The following is a 22686-nucleotide window of genomic DNA, read 5'->3' as shown; positions in this document are numbered from 1 at the left end:
TACTTGATGCCAAAGGGAGTTACCTTCTTGTATAAAACACCATCCCTTTTTAGTTAACAAGGCTAAGTTTCTAGTTGTAAGGCCTCCAATGCCAATACCTCCAATCCTCTTGTGCCCTTATGACCAAATCCCATTTGACCAAGTGATTCATCTTTATTGTGCCCCTCCCAAAAATAACTTCTCATAACTTTTTCTGGCATTAAGTATGTGCACATATAGTAGGTGGGGAGATTAGAAAAAACGGATTTACAGAAAGTGACTCTTCCACCATGAGATAAGTTATACCTCCTCCATTTATCAAGCTTATTCTGAACTTTATCAATGACTGGCTGCCAAAAGGAGACCTTTTTGGGTAGCCCCCAAGGGGTAAGTTTTCCTTAATGAAGTCTCATCAAATTCCTTCTAAGTTCTCCTCCCTAAATGAAGCCTGTGGATTGAAACTTGAAGGGCCATTCATCACCAATCAATTTAATTTTGTTGGAGGATAGGAAATTATGAAATTATCTCATGGACCATTAGAGGCCTTGCAGATAAATCACAAAAGAAGGTGGTCTAGATCTGGGTGGCTTAAAGTATTGGAATCTGGCTCTTCTTTATAAATGTGGTTGAAGGTTTTTTCAAGTTCCAGATCTTTTATGGAGTCATCCAAATGTTATTCAAAGTTATCGAGTCTGGATTTGTACTAAAACCTTCCTTTAAACTACTGGAAACTTGCTTTTGAAGCAATTATTCAGAATTTGGGAGGTTTTCTTGCTATTTCATCATCAACCTTGAACTGTTTGGATTGCTCTAGTGCTGTCATTCAAGTGAAAAGCAATTTGTGTGGATTTTTACCGGCAGAAATACCTATTATGGATTCAAATCTTGGGGATTTTTTTTTTTTGTTATGGTGATTTTGCATTCATGGATGATACAAATTTGAAAATTCAAACATGAAGCCTCAGTTCAAAAAGACTTTTCAATTTCTGTTGACTTAAACAGAATTAATCAAGTATTAAAGGATGAGGAATTAGATGTACCCCATGAATGCATTTTTTTTTTTTTTTTTGAAAAGGAAACAACCTTTATTAATCAATAAAATTAGTACAAGAGATGAGTACTTTGATAATAAAGGAAAATACAAGGAAATCAATCAAGAAACCAAAGGATCAGCAGGTGCACCTGGACATCTCAACTAGGTTGACACCCCATAGCACCCTCATCATATCCAACAAATAGAGAATGCCAACAATATCTAATATAAAAGTAGTCTAATGAAGCAATACAAGCTGAATGTTGCAACCAAACAAAATATAGAACTAGGCTATAGAAATCTAAATTACATCAAGAAGCTAAAACAAATAAGAGTACTAAAGAAAGCAAAGCTGCTGTCCCTATTTCTGTTGCTTCGATTAATCTTCCAATTGACAAAAAGACTGCCAATTTAAACTTATGTCTTGCAAGGAGTAGGCTTCAAAGCAATTAGAAATGGAGCACCAAAGTGAGGCATTGAGCTTTGCTGCCTCAAAGCGATTAAACCAAGGAGTTTCATTCCCATTGAACACTCTTTGATTTCTTTCAAACCAGATTTCAACCAGCACTGCTTTTACCCCATTAATCCATAGTAAATTGGAGTATTTTTTCAGAATAGGACCTGAAAGTAGCTGTTGAACATTGCATCTAAAGGAAATATCAAAGACCCAAGTAGTGTTGAAGCACTTAAGGAATTTCTTCCAGCAGTTGAAGGCAAAACAGCAGTCAAAAAATAAATGTTGGAGGTCTTCTTTGGCTGATTTACAAAGGACACACCAATTGGGGGAAATAGAAAAGCAAGGCAGCTTTTTTTTGCAGCACCGAGGAACGATTTAGGGTTCCAAACAGCATTATCCAAACTGTTATATTAACTCTTCGAGGGCTGTTAGACTTCCATAGACTCTTGTGAAGGCTGGTTGATAATGAGGTGGTCTCAGCAAGGCGATTATACAGTGATTTTACTGAGAAAGAGCCATGTTTTTCAAGGGACCAAATGCGAATGTCTTCCTTATTGGATAATTTTTGCTCAGCCAATATTGCTAATAGGGCTTGGAACTCTAAAATCTCATCATCTTTTAGGTCTCTTCTGAAGTTTAGAGTCCAAGAAGAGGTGTGATAGTCCCAAAACTGTGATAATGAACCATTTGGAAGCGATGTTAATCTGAAAAGAGTCCAGCCAAGGGTCATGCCAAAATGCAATTCTGGTTCCATTCCCTACTTTAAAGACTGCCAACTTCTCAATATTCAACCAAGATCTTGAAATATTTATCCAAGGGCTTCGAAGACTACAATGAACCTTGCCGGAAGTGTGCCAACCAAAAAGACTGCTACCATGTATACTCAAAATACCTCGACTCCAAAGGGAAGGTTGCTCTTTTAGGAATCTCCAACCCCATTTGGCTAATAAGGCCACGTTTTTAGCTTTTAAACCTCCAATTCCGAGTCCCCCATCAGCTTGATTCTTAGAAACTAGCTCCCATTTTGCTAGATGATTTATCTTTCCCCCTTTAAAACCTTCCCAAAAGAAGTTTCTGATGATTTTTTCAATGGCTGAAATCACTTTTTTAGGCATCAAGAAGGAGGACATATAGTAAGTTGGGAGGTTGGCAAGGACTGAGTTGCATAAGGTAGCTCTTCCCCCTCTTGATAAGTTGTATCTGTCATGTTTTTTGTGAACTTTATCAATGACTGGTTGCCAAAACAATAATTTCTTTGGGTGCCCCCCAAGAGGAAGGCCCAAATATATGAAAGGTAGGTGTGTTAATTGGCAACACATTCTTGAAGCTACTGCCCTTAACTTAGAATCTTCAATATTTATCCCACAAATGGTAGATTTTTCCCAATTAACTTTCTGCCCCGAGCACCACTCAAACAAAGTAATAGCTTTTTTGAGATTGTCTAGCATGTCATCATCATACTTGCAAAAGAGTAAAGTGTCATCAGCAAACTGGAGAATAGAGAGATGAACCTTGTTTTTTCCAACCACAAAGCCTTCAAACAACCCTTTTTCTTGAATTCTGTCAACTAAAACACTAAGCAAGTCACTTACCAAGAGGAAGAGGAAAGGGGATAGGGGGTCCCGCCTAATTCCCCTTGTAGCCTTAATCCTTCTTATTGGCCTTCCATTAATGAAGATGGAGAACATTGGATTAGTGATGCAGCCCAAAATCCAAGTTATCCACTTGGGGTGGAAGTTCCTTTCCTTAAGGGTTTTTTCAAGAAAATCCCAATCCACTCTATCAAAAGCCTTTTCAAGATCAAGCTTTAAAATCCAACCCTTTTTCTTCTTAATTTTGTAGTGTTCTACGACCTCATTAGCTATTAAGACCGGATCAAGGATTTGTCTCCCTTCAATGAAAGCACTTTGAGTTGGACTTACAAGGCTAGGCATTACTTTCTTGAGCCTTTCTGCAAGTACTTTAGTTATAATCTTATAGATTATAGTAGATAGGCTAATGGGTCTGAAATCTTTCACTAACACTACCTCTGATTTCTTCTGAATTAAGCAAATAAAATTTTCTTTGATGCAAGAATTGAGCTTCCCATTTCGGTAGAAATCATCAAAGATACTCTTTATATTGTCCTTTAGTAGCTCCCAAAATTTTAGTATAAATTTAATGGTGAAGCCATCCGGTCCGGGAACTTTGTTTCTTCCCAACATCTTTACTGCTTCTTTAATTTTTGTCAAATTAAATATGGAAATCAGCTCCAAATTCTGATATGAACAGACTCTTGGCCAGCTTAGATTCTGAGGTATATATCTCAATCCTTGACTTTTTGAGTATAGATTGCTGTAAAAATCAATAATTAGGGATTCCACTTCTCTGAAATTCTTTGTAGCTTCCCCTTGGTCATTGATTAACTCCGTTATTAGGTTTTTCCTTTTCTTGGCAGCAAGAAAACGGTGGAAGAAGGCTGTATTTTCATCACCCAATTGTAACCAATTCAGTTTGCTTTTTTGAATAAGGTTTCTTTCCTCTGTTTGGTAGATGGAAACTAAATCTGCTTTTAAGGAGATTCTTAAATCTTCCTCAAGAGAGGGTTCCTCTTGAGTCTCCATAATTAAATCTCTTCTTCGAATTCTTCTAGTAGTGTCTCTTCATTAGCTTTCAGCTGCTTGGTTTTTTCAGCATACCATCTTTTGAGGGCTTGTTTCAACTTTCTTAATCTGATTGAGAAATTAAAACCAGTCCACCCTTGCTGAATTTCTAGACTTAGAGATCGTTCAATAATTCTGCAACACTCCTTATCAAGTAGCCAACTATTACAAAATCTAAATGGGGAGGGGCCCCATTCAATAGCTCTAGCTTCAAACAAGAGAGGAAAGTGATCAAAAATTGGTCTAGTTTGTCTTGAGACTCTCGAGTTTTCGAACAAATCATCCCAACTACTTGTGATGAAGAATTTGTCAATGAGTGATCTTGATACTGTTTCTCCTTCTTGTGACCAAGAGAATCTTCCACTTGACATGGGGATTTCAAGTAGGTTTGTATTTCTAATGAAATTATTAAATTGTCTGATTTCTCTAGTTGCTCTTCCTACTGGAAATCTTTCTTGTCTTCTTCGAATACAGTTAAAATCCCCACCGATACACCAAGCACTATCACATCTTTCTGCGAATGATGTTAATTCAACCTACAAATTTCTTCTTTCACTAGGGTTGTTTGGTCCGTATACATTGGAAATCCAGCATAATTTCTTACAAATGGTACTGCACTTTAATGTTAATGAGAATTCTGCCTTGAAGACCTCCAAAACTACAATTTTGCTTTCATCCCAAAGAGAAAGAATACCCCCTGATCTGCCTTATGTTTCTACAAATGCCCAGCCCAACTCTTTAGAACTCCAAATGATTTTTATGAAAGGGAGATCAAAGCTGTCCTTTTTTGATTTTTGAAGTAGAACAACATCTGGATTTATTTTCCTCAGGAGCTTTTTTATAACTAGTCTTTTAGTTTTATCTCCAAGGCCCTTAATATTCCATGAGATAATCTTCATTTGCTGATTGTGCCAGGACAATGTCACAAATATTTAAGAAAGAATTGAGCTCTTGAGGTAATTCGATGTGGGTTGGAGGGATTAAGGCTTTTGAATCTTGTACCTCCTCATCATGGAAAAGCAAATTCAAGTTTAGTATGGCATCTTCTTGATCTTCTAGGCCTTTGAATTTCAAGTTATGATCCTCAAAGTCTAAGTCTTCACTGCTGACACTAGCTATTGAGGCTTCATCATACTCTTGTGGTAGCTTTTTAGAGTCGGAGACAGAAATGGAAGCCCCTTGCACATAAAGGAAAGATGGATCTAAGTTTTTACCCGACTGAGGAGTGGTTGAAGAAGGAAAAGGGGGAGGAATTACTGACCTTTCTGCCTTATCAATAGGTATTTGTACCCGAGCGCAACAATCTTCCAACAAGTCTGAGTTTACAAGTAAGGACCACGTTTTAACAGTGGAACTTTTCCTTCTTTCAAAGTATTTAGGGAATGGCTTGAGAAGATGAGAGCTTCGGCTAAAGAGGGACACTGAATTTTCTTCTAGAGATTTCAATGAATTATCAAATGCCGGAGGGGTAGACAGGGGATTGAACAGGGGAGGACTCTTCCTCTTCAGCATTTAATGTATGTGTCTCCTCGGTATCCTCGGGCCAGCCTCTGCTTTTTAATCGAATATGATGCTTCAACTTCCTCGTCTCTTCATTTGGGAGTTCATCTACTGCCGAGCAGCAGGGTAATTGGTCTTTCTCCCGAGATGTTGATGGTTTATTCACTGTGGGGCCATGTAAAACTGAAGGAAGGGTTTATCTCTTTCAAAATAATTGGCTGACCTTCCAAGGAATCAGAAACGTCAGTTCTTTGGTTTTTTTTCCGGAAGAGATATTTTATTAGGGCTTATAAAAGAGGTGTTTTTAGTATTAAATAGAGTGGTGACTGTTGGAGTTCTTGAAGGAGTGGCTGTTGGGCTTCTCTTGACTTCCTTCTCTCTTCTTAATGAGATCTCTTCATTCTCTTTCCACATGTTCACACCTAACCGGTTCTGGACTTCGGGTAGAGTGATTTCTGATTGGCCAACCATTTGCTCCGGCAAGCTACCTTCCTCTTTTTCCAGCAAAGATGTCCCCTGTTCTGATTTTTCCGGCGAGCTAACATTGACTTCTTTTGAAAACAGAGGATTTCTTGCAAAATTATTTTGATTTACTGCTGTATCAAGAAAGGACCACTCTTCAATTGAATTTGGATGGCTTAATCCTTCATCAATCTTAACCTGATTTAGTCTAGCTATGTCAACTGGATTGTGGAGTTCATTTCCCTCCAAATTTCTCATATCTTTTCTTGGAGGATCCAAGAACTCTATGTCCCCAAAAGTGTAGAAATAAATTTCCTCTGTTTTCTTCTGTTATTTCTATGGTTGCTGGCAAAAAACCACAGATGTTCTTCTTTACCTTAATCCTTGCTTCAGCCACATTGAGTAGATTTATTGTTTCAATTGCAATGGCTTCTAGCCCTCCAAAGTAAGCACCTATTGCTTCAAATGTTTTCTTGCACCAGTAGTTCAAGGGCAGGTTTTTAATGGATATCCACCCTCCATATCCTTTTATTGATCTTGGTCGGCTGTGTAGAGAATTGTTCCATCTTTCAAATTTCAGGTGTAAATGCCCTATCTTTTGCCATCTTCCCGGTTGTTCTACTAAGGCTTCCAGCTTTCCTTCTTCCAGTTTTAGTAGAGCATACTCTGTTGATAAGGGGTTAATTAAAACATTAGAATTGGACCATACTTTAATTACCTTTGAAACTTCCAGCCATTGATTGGATTCAAACAGCCTTGAGACTATCCATAGGTTACTGAACTCTTCTTTAAGTACTTCTTGATTTTTCTTTGTCCAATACTTTGTCTTGCTCTGTTTTCTGGGAGCCAGAGCTTGTAGAGTGCTCTGTTTTGAGTTTTTTTTTATCAAGCTAGCAAGTTGAGGTAGGGTTGGTGATGATGAAGGATGTGCCTTGGGTTTTAAACCTCTTACTATATCCGCAAAACTCATAGAAGGCTTTGGTTGATCTTTCAAAGAATCACTTTCTTTTTTTAAAATCAGGGATCCTCTCAACATGTTAACAAAAGAAAGCCACCCCGAATTAAAGTTACCTGATAGAACATGAATAAAGAGCCGTCCTCCAGTCGCCGACCAAACCACACATCTTATCAACCACCTTGAAGAAATACGAATTTTTAAGAGCTTCATTACTCCATAAATGTCTTGACCGTTCTTGACAAAAAAGCTGGCATGACAAAAAAGCTGGAAGTTGGGAGTTTCACAAGGGTAGATATGTTATCCACAAACCACAAGAGCTGTGATGTAGATAGAGATAAATACTTCTTGGCTTCTACATTTTCGATGATGAACTTTTTCTTCTTGTAAGTAAGCACAGAAGTGGGTTTCATTTATCTTGCAGCTAAGGACTTCCAAAGAATCTATGGGAGTGGAGTTAAGGGTCTTGGGTAAGGAGGTTGGGAGGGGGTTGAATTTGGCCATGAGGATCGGGTGTGGAGGAAGGCTTGAAGACAGAAGGGGAGTGGTCAGAGGCTGATCGGAAGGATGAGCAGGCCGTGGTTTGAAGGGGATGGGGAGAGAGAGAGGAGAGAGCATTATGTTATTGTTACGCCATGAATGCATTCACTTGGTGTTCTCGTTCCAAGCTGTTTTCTAGTTTTTTGGTGCAAGATTTTTGTTTGATTTGGAGTGCTTTTATCTTCTTCAGTTCTTTGAATAGTTCAATTTTTTTATCTATTAAGATTGTCATTGCTTGTTTTCTTCTAGTTCAAGTTTTGATTTTATGTTTCACTCTAAGTTGAGCATTAGAATCTTTTCATTTTATCTTCTTGTTTTTTTTTTTTTTTTTTTTTTTTTTTAAAAAAAATTAATAAAAAAAAAAACACATTGATAAAGAGGAAAATTAAAGAAGCAGGAGAGAGATTAAAATGCTCTTGATAACGTTACTTTCCTTGTATGGTGCTAGGTGGAGAGTGACATTTGTTTGGTATATGTAGTACTATAATGTGGTTGAATTTGTTAAAAAAACCTATCACGTGTTTGAATAATCAGAAACTTTGGGATCTGAAACTTATGATGAATTTTTCTTTGTTTGTTAAATCTTCTTCATTATAGGTAATGGAAAAGCAAAGACTAATTGAATTTGCCGAAGCACTTCGCACTAAGCTCAACTACTTCGATGAGTTGGAGAATGTAAGGTTTGGCTTTTGACATAAAAATTTCAATATGAATGTTGCACTCTTATTTAGATAATTAACTGCACCTGTCAATTTGTAAGATATCTTCTTTCAGGAAATTGTATCTTTGAGCACTTAATGAAAAGTGTCATATATTTGTTAAAAAATGTAAGGTATCTTACTTACTATTTGAGCACTTAGTGAAACACCTGTTAATTTGTTTACTGTTATTTAGAGAATAACTCCAACCTATCAGAGAGGGCTGGTAATTTCTCCCTTTTCCTTGAAACACGATCTGCCCTCGCATCACAAACTCCCCTTCCCTTTATACACATTCCATTAACGAACTCGTGTACTACTTGTCCCCACCGTACAAGGTAATTCCCATAACTAAGTTGTCGAAGATGTATTTCCTTTCCTGCCCCTCCTTGTATATTAAATGGTAATTGGGGGCCTCACATTACTCCCGAGGTCAGGGAAACCTTGACCTCAAGGTTGTAATTAGCAAAACGACGATGAATTGTCATCCAATTTTATATGTCAACAAATGAAATTGATTGATTTGACTCACTCTCTTATTGATAGACTTGTAATCTTCAAGGATTGGGATAAGTTGTTTCCTAATTCTAGAGTTTCAAGACAGTCTCAGACTATTTCGGATCACTTTCCCTTGTTGTTAGAAGCTGGGCTTTTCAGTGGGTCCTACTCCTTTTAGATTTTGTAACAGGCTGGTTGAAGTTAAAAGATTGTCAGAATTTGATTGAAGCTGCAGTTATTGGGTCACATACTGAAAGTTGTGCTGGTTTTGTAATTTGTTCCAAATTCAGAAAGTTGAAAGAAGCCTTGAATCTTGGTTTGCTGCTTTTGAAGAAAGTAGAAAAAGGAAGAAAAAAGTCTTCTAGTTGAACTTGACTTTTTTGATGCTAAAGCAGAAGTCAATGCTATTTCCTCTCTTGAACTTGATATAAGAGCAGCTGTTAAAGGGGAAATAATTGAATTGTATTTATTGGAAGAAAGAAATTTGTTACAAAAGAGCAAACTCAACTGGCTAAGATTGGGAGATAAAAATACCAGCTTTCTTCACGGATTCCTGGCAGCAAAGAAAAAGAAAAGCTTGATTACAGAGTTGGTTTCCACGAATGGCAGCACGTTCAGGGAGATAGTGCAGGAAATATTGGGTTTTTTCCCCTTCTTTATACCAAAAAGTGATGGCTCTCGTTCTATTCCAGCAAACCTCGTCTGAGGAAAAGTATCAGTGGTACAAAATTCAGCACTTTTAGCTCCATTCTCCTTGGATGAAGGGAGAAGGGCAGCATGCTCACTTGGCAAAAATAAAGCGCCTGGTCTTGATGGTTTTACAGTGGAGTTTTTGAATTTTTGAGACTTGTTTATGATTTTCAGAAGTTATTTGAGGAATTTTATGGTAATGGAAGACTAAATGCTTGCATTAAGGAGAATTTCATTTGCTTGATCCAGAATAAAGAGTTTGCTGTTTTGTTTAAAGATTTTTGACCAATCAGTCTCACTACATCAGTTTATAGAATCATTGCCAAGGTTTTGGCTGAGAGACTTAAAAGATTATGCCATCTATCATTTCTTGTAGGAGACACACACTTGATCCTGCCCTCATTGCTAATGAATGAGGTTGTGGAGGAATATCATTCAAAAAAAGAAAAAAGGTTGGATAATCAAGCTTGATTTGAAAGAGGTTGGAATATCATTCAAAAAAGAAAAAAGGTTGGATGATCAAGCTTGGTTTGAAAGAGGTTGGAATATCATTCAAAAAAGAAAAAAGGTTGGATAATCAAGCTTGAATTAGAAAAGGCATATGATCGGGTTGTTTGGGAGTTCCTTGAAAATGTGCTTGTTCTTAAAGGATTTGATGATAGGTGGATAAAGTGGATTAATGATTGCATTAGAAACCCATAAGAAATTGGATCATTGGAAGCATTTTAGCTTGTCTCGTGGTGGAAGACTCACTTTGAACAAAGCGTTACTCTCAAATCTTCCTACTTATTAAATGTCTTTATTTGCTATGCTAGTAAATGTAAATTTTGAAAATAGAGAAAATTATGAGATCTTTCTTTTGGGAAGGGAATAATGGTAGTAAAGTCAATCATTTGGTTAAGTGGGATGTCGTTTCTAAATCCCAATCAAATGAAGGTCTCGGGTTTGGTGGTTTGAAGAATAAGAATATGCCATTGTTGGCCAAATGGTGCCAAGTTGTAACAAGTATTCATGGCAGTGGTTCTTATAATTGGCATACAAAGGATCTCTATCCTTTGAAGATTCTATTAATTTTCTCGTACACAATCCCCAAAAATTACCAGAGAGCTCTCCTACTGAGGTCTTATATGGAGTGGCTGTGGCTGATCATATTGGAGGAAGTTGCTTACCAAATGGGAAAGGGATCAGGGATCTCTTGAGCTAACTTAGGTTCTATAAGCTGTTAAGAAAAGAATATGGAATACTACACTAGTTGATTTTCACTCCAAGTATCTTCCTCTATACGTTCAACTGCTTTAATGGAAGTAGAAAGCTGCAAAGTTCTAAATTCTTTCGATTGCATTTGGTTCGGGAGCGGGTTTTTTCAGATTGAAGATATAGAAGCTTTAAGACACTGAAGCTAACGAAAATTGGACTAGGGTGGTTCACGGAAGCTACCACAGAATTAACTCGAGGGTCAGAGAATGGTTTTTTTCTAAAAAATGGAAAGGATGAACAAGGAAGGACAAGGATTTCAAAATTCAGAGCTGAATCAGGATGGATGATGAGATGTATTGTATGTTCGGCAACAGATGGGCGGTCTTTCATACATGTCCTTTCAGGGGATTCACAACAGGGTTGGCTTTCCTTTCTTAAAATGACGAGGATTTCAGATGAAACACGATTACATAACATGGCAAATGAGTCATACTTCGTACCAAAATCCACTCAAACAGCATTCGCAAGACAATGAAGAGCTTACCGTCAAGCCAACAAAGTTAAAGTTATGCTGAAATGGTGAAGACAAGACGTCATTTGCACCTCTCTGTTCCAGAGCTGAGCAAACAGAGCATTGGTGGCATTAAGTTGGTGAGAACGATGGACTCCTCTATTTCGATTATTGAAAAACAGAGCTCAAATCAATATTGGGTACGCAAAAATAAGGAAGTATTTAAAGAAGATTTGATAATCTATGGATTATTTCAAGGCTGTTTGTATTTGATGATTGGAGAAAGATAAAAAAAGTCCTGGAGGTTTTTTTCCAAACCAAAATTATCTTCAACCCATTGTTTGCAGAGAATGCATTAATCAAGCTGGACCAAGGAGCAATAGAAGATTTCATTAAGTACCCAAAAAAGTGGTAGGAAATAGGGTCTTTTCACTTAACCTTCGAAAAATGGAATAAGTTTAAACACAGCCGGCCAATGTTGATAAAAGGATTTGGAGGATGGATTAAAATAAAGAACCTCCCTCTGGACTATTGGAGCATAAAGACGTTCAAAGCGATAGGGGATCACTTTGGAGGATTAGAAAACATTGCTACAGAAATGCTCAATTTAACCAATTGTTCTGAAGCTAAAATACAAGTTAAAAGGAACCTTTGTGGTTTTATGCCATCCACAATAGAAATTATTGATTTTAACAAAGTCAACATCTTTTTAAACTTCGGAGATGTTGACGGCCTTGAACCCCCTGCTATTACTAAAGGCTGATTATTAGTTAATAATTTCTCCAATCCGATTGATCTTCAGAGATTAAAACAGGTTATGGCTGACAAAGAAGTAGACGAGTTGCTCAACTATGAGGGTGTGGAGTTTTTAAATTCAATTCAAATAGCTCCAAGTTATTCAAGAAATCCATTTGAAGCACTAAAGAACAAATTTAACCCTCCGACTGCCCCTCTGGCGTCGGAGAAGAAACGTTGAAACCAGACAATTCCAGTTCATAATGTGAACATGTCTAGATATCCCAAAGAGACATTTAAGGAAGGGAGAGAAGAAGAGCGTGGACAACAGTCAAAATTCAAAAGAAGTAACCCACACGTCGCGAATCAGTAGTTGTAAAGAGATGTTGCTAAATGATCAGCCGCAAGACACGCCCCATGGGAATCATCAAACATTAGGGACCTCAAGCAACCTCTTTCTCTCTTCAGAAGGCAAAAACGAATTGTCAAAGGAAAGAAGTCATTCTATTAAAATTCCTACTAGGCACTTCATCAAATCCTCTGCCTCCTCTATCTCCTGAAAGGGTCAGACAACTTGCTGTGAGGAGGAGTAACTCAAGGACTGTGTCAGGTGGCATGGATGTGCCGACATTGTGCCTTCTCGGGAAGAGTAGAGGTTGGTTTATATGCTTGGGTAGCGGCATGGTATCCTCAAGCGACACGGTATCGTCGCAAGTGTCGTCATGCCACGATGATGTTTGTATTGATGATTGTCCCATTGGTCCCGGTAAATGTGAATGACTTGAGAATCGGTTCTCGATAGATGTGTCCATGTGCGAAGTGAAGCTTTATGTCATCCTAAGGTTCAAGATGGCATTGTTGAATATCGGTGGCCGGTGAGCGTTGGAAAGTTAGTTTTGACTCGGTTAGAAGCTAAGACTTATCCTGGTTGGTAAGTTAAGCTAGTTCCAGACCCAAGATGAAGCAGGAAGCTTACAGTGAGTTTAATAAAGGAGGACTGACCCCGTGATAGGACAGGACTCATGTTGGTAAGATCCCAACTCGTTATGAAGAGTTGGATGACCAAATGGTCGAGAACCAAAGTGAAAGAGAGATGGAAAAATGTACGAAGGGGCGACGTACACTGCCTAGATAAGCTAAGTTACAAGCGTCAAGTTGAGAATATTCAGTTAAGACAATGTCATTGGCGAGCAAAAGAGTGCTCTTAGTTATGACTAGTCGAACAGATGTTTGATGCAAGTCGTGAGATAAGGATTACTTAAGCTCGGTTGAGGATGAAAGAACCTTGCCTGACGATTCAACCGAGTAAGATGACTTGAGAAAAAGGATGTATTGGCTGAGAATTAGCCTATAGGCTAGCCATGGTCGAGAAAAGATCATGGCGCCGCACGGTTGAAGAAGTATGACCGTGACATTTGGTACCAGAGCTACCCTTTGTGTTGAGTCGGACCTCGAAGACAACCCAATTGTTATCAGAGTGACTTCACAAGTGCGTCAAGAGTGTTAGTTTGGCAGGGCAGTTGTGTTAGTTCGTATCAGAGACATAAAAGGGTTGAAGCTTGACTCTTTGAATCTTGACGAATGCCAAAAGTAGGTTACTTAGTTGAGAGAAGTCAAACCCGTCAGAAAGTAAGAACCAAGCTCTATTGCCTAGGAGTTTGGCGGCCCGGTGTTCCATCCTAGAAATGATAGAATAAAATAAATAATCAAACAAATCAAATTCAAATTAGGTAAAATTGGCCAATGCCCCAAAAAGCGAAGTTGCACGTTAGTGGCCCATTGATGTGAAGTGGTCCAATACTGAGTGCTAGAAGACAAGGGTAAGAGGAAGAAAGGTGGTAAGATCTTGTGGAACGTTGGATTGGGGGCAACGTTAGAGGAGAGAGAATCTGTCTGTCTGCTTGCCTTGAGTCCACATAAGCTAGGAAGTGCAATAAGGCAGTGACAAAAGCAAAGTTCAAAAGGGAAGTCGTGGAAGTGACATTCACTTGCCTCAGTTCCTTTATAAGCCAGAAGTTGTGTGTTCAAGTATGTTCGTTGTTGTTTACAGTAGAAGCGAAGTTAAAAGGAGATGGGTTGGGTGAGACCTAGACCTTAATCCCCTTCAAGACAAGTCAGATGGTCACTATCGAGGTATAGAAAGGCCTGGGTGACATTTGTACAAGTCAAGAGGAAGTAGAGTTGTGACTGTTGGGTTAGCGTTGGCAGTGTCTACGTTGACTCCTTCGGGAATCTGTAAGCAAAAGATGAGATGATCAAGGCAAGAGTACCAATCAGCAAGATGGCCTCCAGGCCGTCGAAGAGAAAAGAGCAAGGGGGCAAGTCATAGCCAGAGAAGTGCTATAGGGCATAAGAAAAGAAAAGAAAGGAAAGAAATAGAAGATGAGTCAAGTATGGTGCCTTCGGAAGAACCATTGCTGTCTAGAGGGACAGTGTCAGTGGTTGCAAGCAGATAAGTTGAGAATCAAGAGAGATGTCATCGGCAAAAGTGCAAAAGCAAGAAGGAAAAGGAAGAGAAGCATCCTGAGAGTGGACATTGTGGCTAAGAAAGAGCCGTCAAAGGGGGAAGTAACTCGAGAATGTGGGTTGCTTACCCCATAAGGGTGCTCCGAGAGGCATGAGCACATGTGTCCTGTTAGCCAGTCCATGAGAGATAGATGGTGGCTTCGCAAGAGGAAGGTAAAGTAGCCAGAAAAAGCTCATGTGAAGGAGTGTCAATCTGGCGAACCAAGTGAGTAAAGAAGAGAAAGCGTGCATGAGTTTCAATTCAAGCGACCTTGCAGCTTATTTTGCCACAGTAGGTGCCTTGGTAACTAAGATTGGCTCAAGGTGGAGGAGTCATCTTTGAAGAATGGAAGGAGAAGAGTTGTTCTTTTTTTTTTTTCCGAAAAGGAAACAAGTCTCTTTATTCATTAAGAAAATGAAGTGAGACTAATGCTCAAATTACAAGGAAATCAAAAGGATCAGCAGGTGCACCTGGACATCTCAACTAGGTTGACACCCCCTTAGCACCCATCATCACATCCGAACACTAGAAAATCCTCTAAATTAAAGCAATACAAAGGGATACAAATCTAAAAGCGAGAAAGAAAAAGCGAGCTGGAAAATTAAGGAAGAAAAAGAAAAAACACAACCTAAGAGTTGATTGTCACAGCATGAAATTCGTTTGTCAGTTGCTTAAGGAACAGGAAAGTTGAAGCCAGATCTGCTTGAAGTGAGGGCAAGAGTGCCCAAGTGTAGCTCAATGTCTTGATGAGATGTTTCGGGCCAAGTCCTCGAGTGGCTCGCAAGTAGGTCTACAAAGGAGCAGTCTCATAAGCATTGTGCCAAGTTAATGATGTCTGAAGCACGGCAAAAGGGAAGAGCAGAGTCTGTTAGCTTGTCTAAAGAAAGAAGACGTCATTGAGGATGATGACGAGAATAAGTGGGGGAGAATTTTTTGGCCCGATTATAAGGCAGAACGTCATAGAGGACGATGACGAGATTAAGTAGGGCAGGATGTCTCGACCTTACTATAAGGGCGAGCCATCAAGAACGATGACGTGAATAAGTGGGGAGAATGTGTCGACCTAGAAATAGCGTCATTGAGGATGATGACAATGTTAAGTGGGGGAGAGTGTCTCAACCCTACTATGATAATAGTGGGTTGAGACTCCCACGAAGTGAACAAGACAAGAAACAAGCATGATGACATCTAAAAGGGTGTTATCCATTAGGCCAAGGAAAGGGCAAGAGAAGTGAAGTGCCATGATACGACCGAGGAGGATGATGCATCATTAAACACATAAAGAAGAGTGAGCAAACATGTCAGGTTGAACATCAAATAAGTAGACAAGCACCAGTGTCATTGGTGGGGTCAGTGACAAGCTTATGAGGGCTAGATGGGGTCCAGGGCCATAACCTTGGAAGTCAGGGTCTCTTCACAAGTTTGGACGAACAACTCTGGAATTAGATGCACATTGAGGAAATATGCAAGCACATCGAATTTCATGTCAATCTGAGTTCAGACGAAAGCTCTACGCTGGCGAGTGACAGCTTGCCATAATCCATATGCATGGGTGGCAGATTTGGAAATGTTCAGAAAGCACTATAGGGGGGAGGTATGGTGTTGGCTCTCCACTACCCTTGGGCCTTGGTGCCTAAGTGAGCTATGTGTGTCATGGCGTGGGCGAGTGTTGCGAGATGAGTGTCTCGGACAACTTCCTGTGAGGAGGAGTAACTCGAGGACAGGGTCGGGTGGCATGGATGTGCTGACATTGCGCCTTCTCGGGAAGAGTAAAGGTTGGTATATATGCTCGGGTAGCAGCACAGTATCCTCAAAGGACACGGTATGGTCGCAAGTGTCGTCATGCCACGATGATGTTTGTATTGATGATTATCCCATTGGTCCCGATAAATGTGAATGATCCGAGAGTCGGTTCTCGATAGATGTGTTCATGTGCGAAGTGAAGCTTTATGTCATCCTAAGGTTCGGGATGGCATCGTTGAATATCAGTGGTTGTGCTGTGAGCGTTGGAAAGTTAGTCTTGGCTCGGTTAGAAGCAAGACTTATCTCGATTGGTAAGTTAAGCTAGTTTCTAACTCAAGATGAAGTAGGAAGCTTACAGTGAGTTTAATAAAGGAGGACTGGCCTCGTGATAGGTCAGGATTCATGCTGGTAAGATCCCAACTCGTTATGAAGAGTGGGATGACCGAATGGTCGAGAACTAAGGTGAAAGAGAGATGGCGAAGGGTACGAAGTGGCGACAACATTGCTAAGATAAACTAAGTTACAAGCGTCAAGTTGAGAATATTCAGTTAAGACAATGTCACTACCGAACGAAAGAGTGCTCTTAGGTATGACTAGTTGAATGGATGTTCGGTGCAAGTTGTGAGATAAGGATTACTTAACCGGTTGAGGATGAAAGAACCTCGCCTGATGGTCCGACAGAGTAAGATGACTCGAGAAGAAGGATATATTGGTTGAGAATTAGCCTTTAGGCTGGCCATGGTCGAGAAAAGATCATGGCGCCTCACGGTTGAAGAAGTATGACCGTGTCACTACGGAGGTGTCAATCTTTTGGTCTAGATTATTCCTTCTATTGGTCAGTGGCCTCAAGTCCCGAATGCTCAAAATATTGCTATCCCTTCACGGACATCCGATAAAAGTGGAATGCTTAAAATACTGCTCTTGTTCTTGGAAGAGATAAGATCATGGTTTCATGATTTTGACACTCAAAGGAAGAAGGAGACAAGTCTTTTTGGAACAATATTCTAGAGCTCTTGATGGGCCCCTCTTTTGGCAAATTCTTCTCAAATCTTGTGGTCCAATGCAGTGAAAACTCTATTGTCTGTGATATGGTTTGAAAGAAATCAACGGGTTTGATGTAGGTTAAAGAGATCAAAGGAGAATTCTCTCCAAGAATCTAAAGTAGTCTTTATTTTGAATTAAAAGTTGCCAATACAAGAAGACAATCTCTCTATTTATAGAGAATTGGAAAGCAGATTAATCCTAATCCTAATTAATCAAAGAAACTAATCCTAATCCTAATAAACCAAGGAAACTAATCCTAATTCTAATCAATCATGGAAACTAATCCTATCCTAATCAATTAAGGAATTGACCATGATACCCTAATTTACTCTAATCCTACTACACCCATTCTATCCCTAAAAAACAGCTCGTCCTCGAGTTTTAAAAAGAAAATGATAATTACAAAAATTAAAATAAAATAAAAATAAGCATCCTTGACATCAAAATATGTTGAAAAATGTAAAATAAATTCATCTTCCAAGTCGATTGAATGCAAATATTAGCATGGCTTGAGGGAAAAACTGTCTAGTCGAATAACGTTGAAAATGAGTTTTAATTTTGTAAAAAGTTTGGGCTTGGTAGGTTTGGATTTGGGCATGGTTGGATTAAGGAAAAAAGAATGAAGATAGTCAAAGTTTTGGTTAGGTTGTGTGGATTGTGGGACCAAAATGAAGGGAACTGGTTACAGATCAAGTTATGGGGAGTTTGGGCAAAAAGACTAATCACACTAGTGAGATTAGAGGCTCCAGTTTCTTCATTCTCAATTTTTGTCTATGCACGCAACAACACACGTTTCTTTGTTTTTTCTTTCTCGGTAACGTTGGTGAATTCACATGGGAAACTTAAAATCTTTGGTTCAGGTCGAGGAAGTAATGGGTTGAAAATAATCGCACAACTTTTCCCTATGAACGTGTTTTCATCCTTCTTGTTACATGCAATAACACAAAAGGTTTTGTCAATTGATTCTTCCCCCTCCCAGACTCCTGTAACTTTATTTAACAATGGGTTTGATTCACCTTTGTCTTCGATCCTGTCATATTCATCTTTGTTTTCGCTTGAATTTGTTTCATTTGTCTCTTCTTCTTCTTATCCTTCATCGCATGTCTTTTCTTCTTCTTCGTGTGCAATTGGTCTTCTCTTCCCATTTGGCTCGCTTGAATTTCAATTGCGAGCTTCAACTGTGGTTCATTGGATTTTTCTTGTGCAAATTTATAGCTTCGAGTGATTTCTAGCCTTTCTTGAATTTTTCCCAAAAGACCCTAAATTTCATCCATTCCCTTTCGAAAGTCTTCTTGATAGATGTTCTTATTTGAATACTTCTGTTTTCTTAAAAATGTTTCGACCTCCAAATTGGTGTTGGGATGATTTATGGGTGTTCAATGATGGTGGTCATAATAATTTCTTTCACACTTTGAGTCATTTTCCGAATCATCTTTCACACTCTGATCTTGGTCATAATAATTACGTCGATTTCTTGAGAAACTGGTTTGATTGGATTGTCGAGCTCTTTGTTGATAATGTTGCCTTATTCCGTGCCAAACTGCATTAGAATCTTCATTGAAATCGTGAGAATCACTATAATCAAATTTCCAATGTGGATAGTGATAGGTTCTTTGAGAAAATTGAGCACGAGCGAAATTATTTTATTGGAATTCTTCTTCTGAATCACTTGAGTCAAAATTCCAACACTACTTTTGGGAGTAAATTTGATTTTCTTGCCTATAGCAACCGCTATATTTTTTCTTCAGCGTCTTTCTTGATTGGTAATAGTCAATTCTTGCAAAATCTTAAAAAAAATTTTTGGATGTTCTTTCTTTTCTAGAATTTAAAGGGTTCCCCTTATATAGATGTGGACTGTTCAACAACACGAGCATAGCTTTACGAAGCTCCCTCTTGCGATTAGCATCGCCAAGAGTTTCCCAATCTTCCATTGGTGGCAGTCAATGTTGGCATAGACGGCTGCTCTAATACCAAATTTATTTAAGACTATGTCGCAACTGAATGCATTTATTTATCCTAAGGCTGTTTTATTTTCTGTTTATTTGTTTTTATGTACTTTTGAGAATTGGCCTCTTTTCATTATTTAAATGATTTAAAAAATTCTTCCATCCTTTATAGTAGATAATGCATAGTGATTATTTTATTTCTTTTGCAAATTGTTTGCAGATTACTGCCATCTTTTATTCCCCAAACATGAGTGTTGGAAATGAGAACTTTCTCCCCATGCTGAAAAGGCTTGATGATTGCATATTGTAAGTGCTTAATGAGGTATTTGTTACTCAAGTTAATAGTGTATGTGACATTTTAAAGTTTTCTTTTGTTTTCTTCAGATTTTCTGAAAGTAATCCCCAATATGCTGAATCCAGCGTTTATTTGCTCAAATTTCGACAACTCCAGGTATTTTAACGTAGGCCCTATTGATTTGATTTATTTTTCATTTCCCTTCTTCCTGTAATTCACTATGGATGGTAGCTAGAATTGGAGATGAGAGTGAAGGATATAGATTTGTAACAAGTAATCAGCTTTGCTTATTCAAGTTTGATAAATAACAAATGTGAAGAATATTGTTAGTGGGATGCAAGGAAGAACGATTGGAGGTAAAAAAGAAGGTGAACTTGTTTTGCTCATGCGCCATCTTTCAACCCTCACGCCAATTGATATCCTTAGCAAATAAATTATGCTTCCCAAAAAAAAGAGAACTTGATTTTGAGTCTTAGCTTTATTGACACATTTTATATCCGTTTACTTGTAAACAAGTCACATTTGTCCATCTTTTGCCGCTCTTATGACAGCCATGTACATCTTTCTAACCCTATATTTTTATCTTTAAACAGTCTCGGGCACTTGGTATGATTCGGTTTCATGTTGTTTCTGTTCTCAAAAGTGCTTCTTCTCAGGTGAAGAAAAATAACTCTTGTTCACTAATTATCTATAGTGCATATCTGATTGATACCTATACCTGCATGATTAGGCACAATCCTTGTATCAACTCGATGTTTGATCTCTCCATCTCTCTACCTTTTCTTTTTTTTTCTTTTTCTAAGAATTTTTAAGAAAACACAAGAACGAAATATCTTGTTAACTCTTTGTTAGATCTCTTAATTGTACTAGGTTCAGGCAGCTATGCGTAGTAGTAGTGGCAACAATTCTGCTGTTTCTGAGGGTGTAGAAGCATCGTTTATCTATGTGCGATTTGAGGCAGCTGCAGATGAGGTAACGGTTCTGTTTACATTTACAATGAGATATTTTGTCACTATTATTCTAAAACAAGCTGTCAGCTTTCCATATAAGGAGCAGGTGTGCTGTAGTTATGTAGCTCTTGTAGTATAGTTGGAAGACTTCTTGTAGTATACATGACTAAATATTGTAGTTGCGTAGCTCAAACCTGTGCTGGAAGAAATCGAGAGCAGATCAACAAGGAAAGAATATATTGAGATCCTTGCAGAATGCCATAGACTGTACTGTGAGCAACGACTTTCCCTGGTGAGCTCTTTGTTGTTCACCTACATTATAGCCTTCGGATGGATGGTTATGTGGCAATACCTTATTCTCACATTTTGAATATTTTGTAGATAAAAAACATAGTGCATCAACGGATATCTGAGTTTTCCAAGAAGGAGGCTCTCCCATCATTGACTAGATCTGGATGTGGATATCTGATGCAGGTACTATTTTCTTACATTTAAATGGTATTTAGAAAATAAAAGTTAGGATGCCTCTTTTCCAGTAATTTGATTACTTTTTTGAACATTATTTATGAAAAGGAAAAACGTGTAAGGTATCATCATATTTCGTTCTACGAAAAAGAACAAAAGTGCTAGGTATCCGTTTCATCCTATTTAGTTCTATAAAAGTTGAGCTGTAACATCAATGAACAATTCTTTTGTATTTGGAGAGAACAATATGGCTTCTTTGTGGAAGATTTGAGCAGCAAGAAGCATAAGATCTTATTTCCGATGTCAATGGTAAAATGGCTAGAAGATTTGAATAGGCTGCTCAAGAGCCCGGTTAATGCCTTCTTTTGTAAGAAAGATAGACTCGACTATGGAGTAATTCGTCTTTTGAAGTTTCGTTCTCAGGATGGATGGTCTATGGAATGTGTGGTTTGGCCGGAGACGGGAGGAAGAAAGGTTATATACACGTTCCATTAGTAGCTAACAAGAAGGGCTGGTTGGCATTCAAAGGTATCATCACTGACTGTATTGCTTCATCCCCTGCTTCTCCGTCTGTTCGAATTAAAAGCACACGAGAAGTTGAAGTTTATAACGAATCAGGTGCGAAGAATTTTGGCTTTGGTCCTTTGAGATCTTATGTTGATGTGGTTCGTTCTAAGCCATTTTCTCAAAGGAAGCATCTTCTGAAAATGTCCCTGCAGAAATAAGTATTATAGCAATTAATTAGACATTATATATATATATATATATATATATATATATATATAACATATCTTCAACGTATCCGTATCTTAGCTTTTTAGAAATTAACATATCGCCATATCGTATCGTATCCCTATCATATATCCGTATTTGTGTTTGTGCTTCTTAGCCAGCATATAACCGCATAAAATTTGTCTAACCTTAATCTTAGCTTCCGAGTAGTTGATCATGTTCAAAGTATGTAATGCTTTCAAGCCCTCCAAAATAAGCTCTCCTGTTCTTAACGCTATTGCTCCATTAATCAAGAGGCAATTTTTTTATGATCCAACCACCAAAACCTTTTACTATTTCTGGCCTACTATGCTTGAAGCTATCCCATTTTTCGAAAAGAAGATGAAAAGGCCCAAACATCTGCCACTTACCCGGATTCTCAACCATCTCTTCCAGATTTCCTGAAGGTATTCTAAATAAATGCCTTGTCTGCAAACAGAGGATTGATGATTTACCTTGGTTTGAAAATAGTCCTTTAGGAGTTTTGAAATGTCCTTCCAATCATTAAACAAAAACAGCCTTGATATAACCCACAGACTACTAAAATCTTCCTTGAACACAACATTATTTTTATGTACCCAATAGGAGGATATGCATTCCTTTTATCGAAAAAGGAATGCTCTCTTTTACTGATGCAGAAACGGGGCCTGCTGCTCCTTAGAAGTTGGGTGATTACTTTGAAGAAAAGCTTTCTTATCCTTATTCAGATATTCCATCACATTCACCTTAGCGTTTTTTGGAGGCAATGCCGACAATTCAACCAATTCCACCCTTGTCAATTTCCCAGCCGTTTCACCTTCTTACCTGGTTAAAAAACCTCTCAACATACCAGAGAATGACATCCAACCCTGAAGTTGCGGACCCATTGACACAGGAATAAATGATCGACCACCGGAAGCAGGCAAAACGACACATCTCATCACCCACCCTGAGATATCTTTAAATTTTGAGAGTTTTACGACCCCCATGTCATCTTTAGATTTTCGAATAAAGAAGTTATCGACTTTTTTTTTTTTTAAAGGAAACAAGACTTTTTATTAATGAATAAAAAGAAAGTACAAGAGATGTG

General features: G+C 38.4%; 1 protein-coding gene across 1 annotated transcript in view; it reads left to right on the top strand.

The window, feature by feature from the left end:
- LOC120081319 (sec34-like family protein) overlaps window positions 1-22686 on the top strand; it is a 63545-nt gene that overhangs the window by 9719 nt on the left and 31140 nt on the right. Inside the window, exons 7-13 of the mRNA XM_039036072.2 lie at window positions 8166-8243; window positions 19357-19442; window positions 19521-19587; window positions 20025-20087; window positions 20302-20403; window positions 20569-20673; window positions 20763-20855. Coding sequence (XP_038892000.1) covers window positions 8166-8243; window positions 19357-19442; window positions 19521-19587; window positions 20025-20087; window positions 20302-20403; window positions 20569-20673; window positions 20763-20855 — 594 coding nt within the window. The remainder of the gene's footprint in view (window positions 1-8165; window positions 8244-19356; window positions 19443-19520; window positions 19588-20024; window positions 20088-20301; window positions 20404-20568; window positions 20674-20762; window positions 20856-22686) is intronic.

The sequence above is a fragment of the Benincasa hispida genome, chromosome 7, assembly GCF_027475165.1.
Source record: "Benincasa hispida cultivar pf3 chromosome 7, pf3_genome.v1.1, whole genome shotgun sequence".
Lineage (NCBI taxonomy): Eukaryota > Viridiplantae > Streptophyta > Magnoliopsida > Cucurbitales > Cucurbitaceae > Benincasa > Benincasa hispida.
This window is presented reverse-complemented; position numbering and strand designations above follow the sequence as displayed.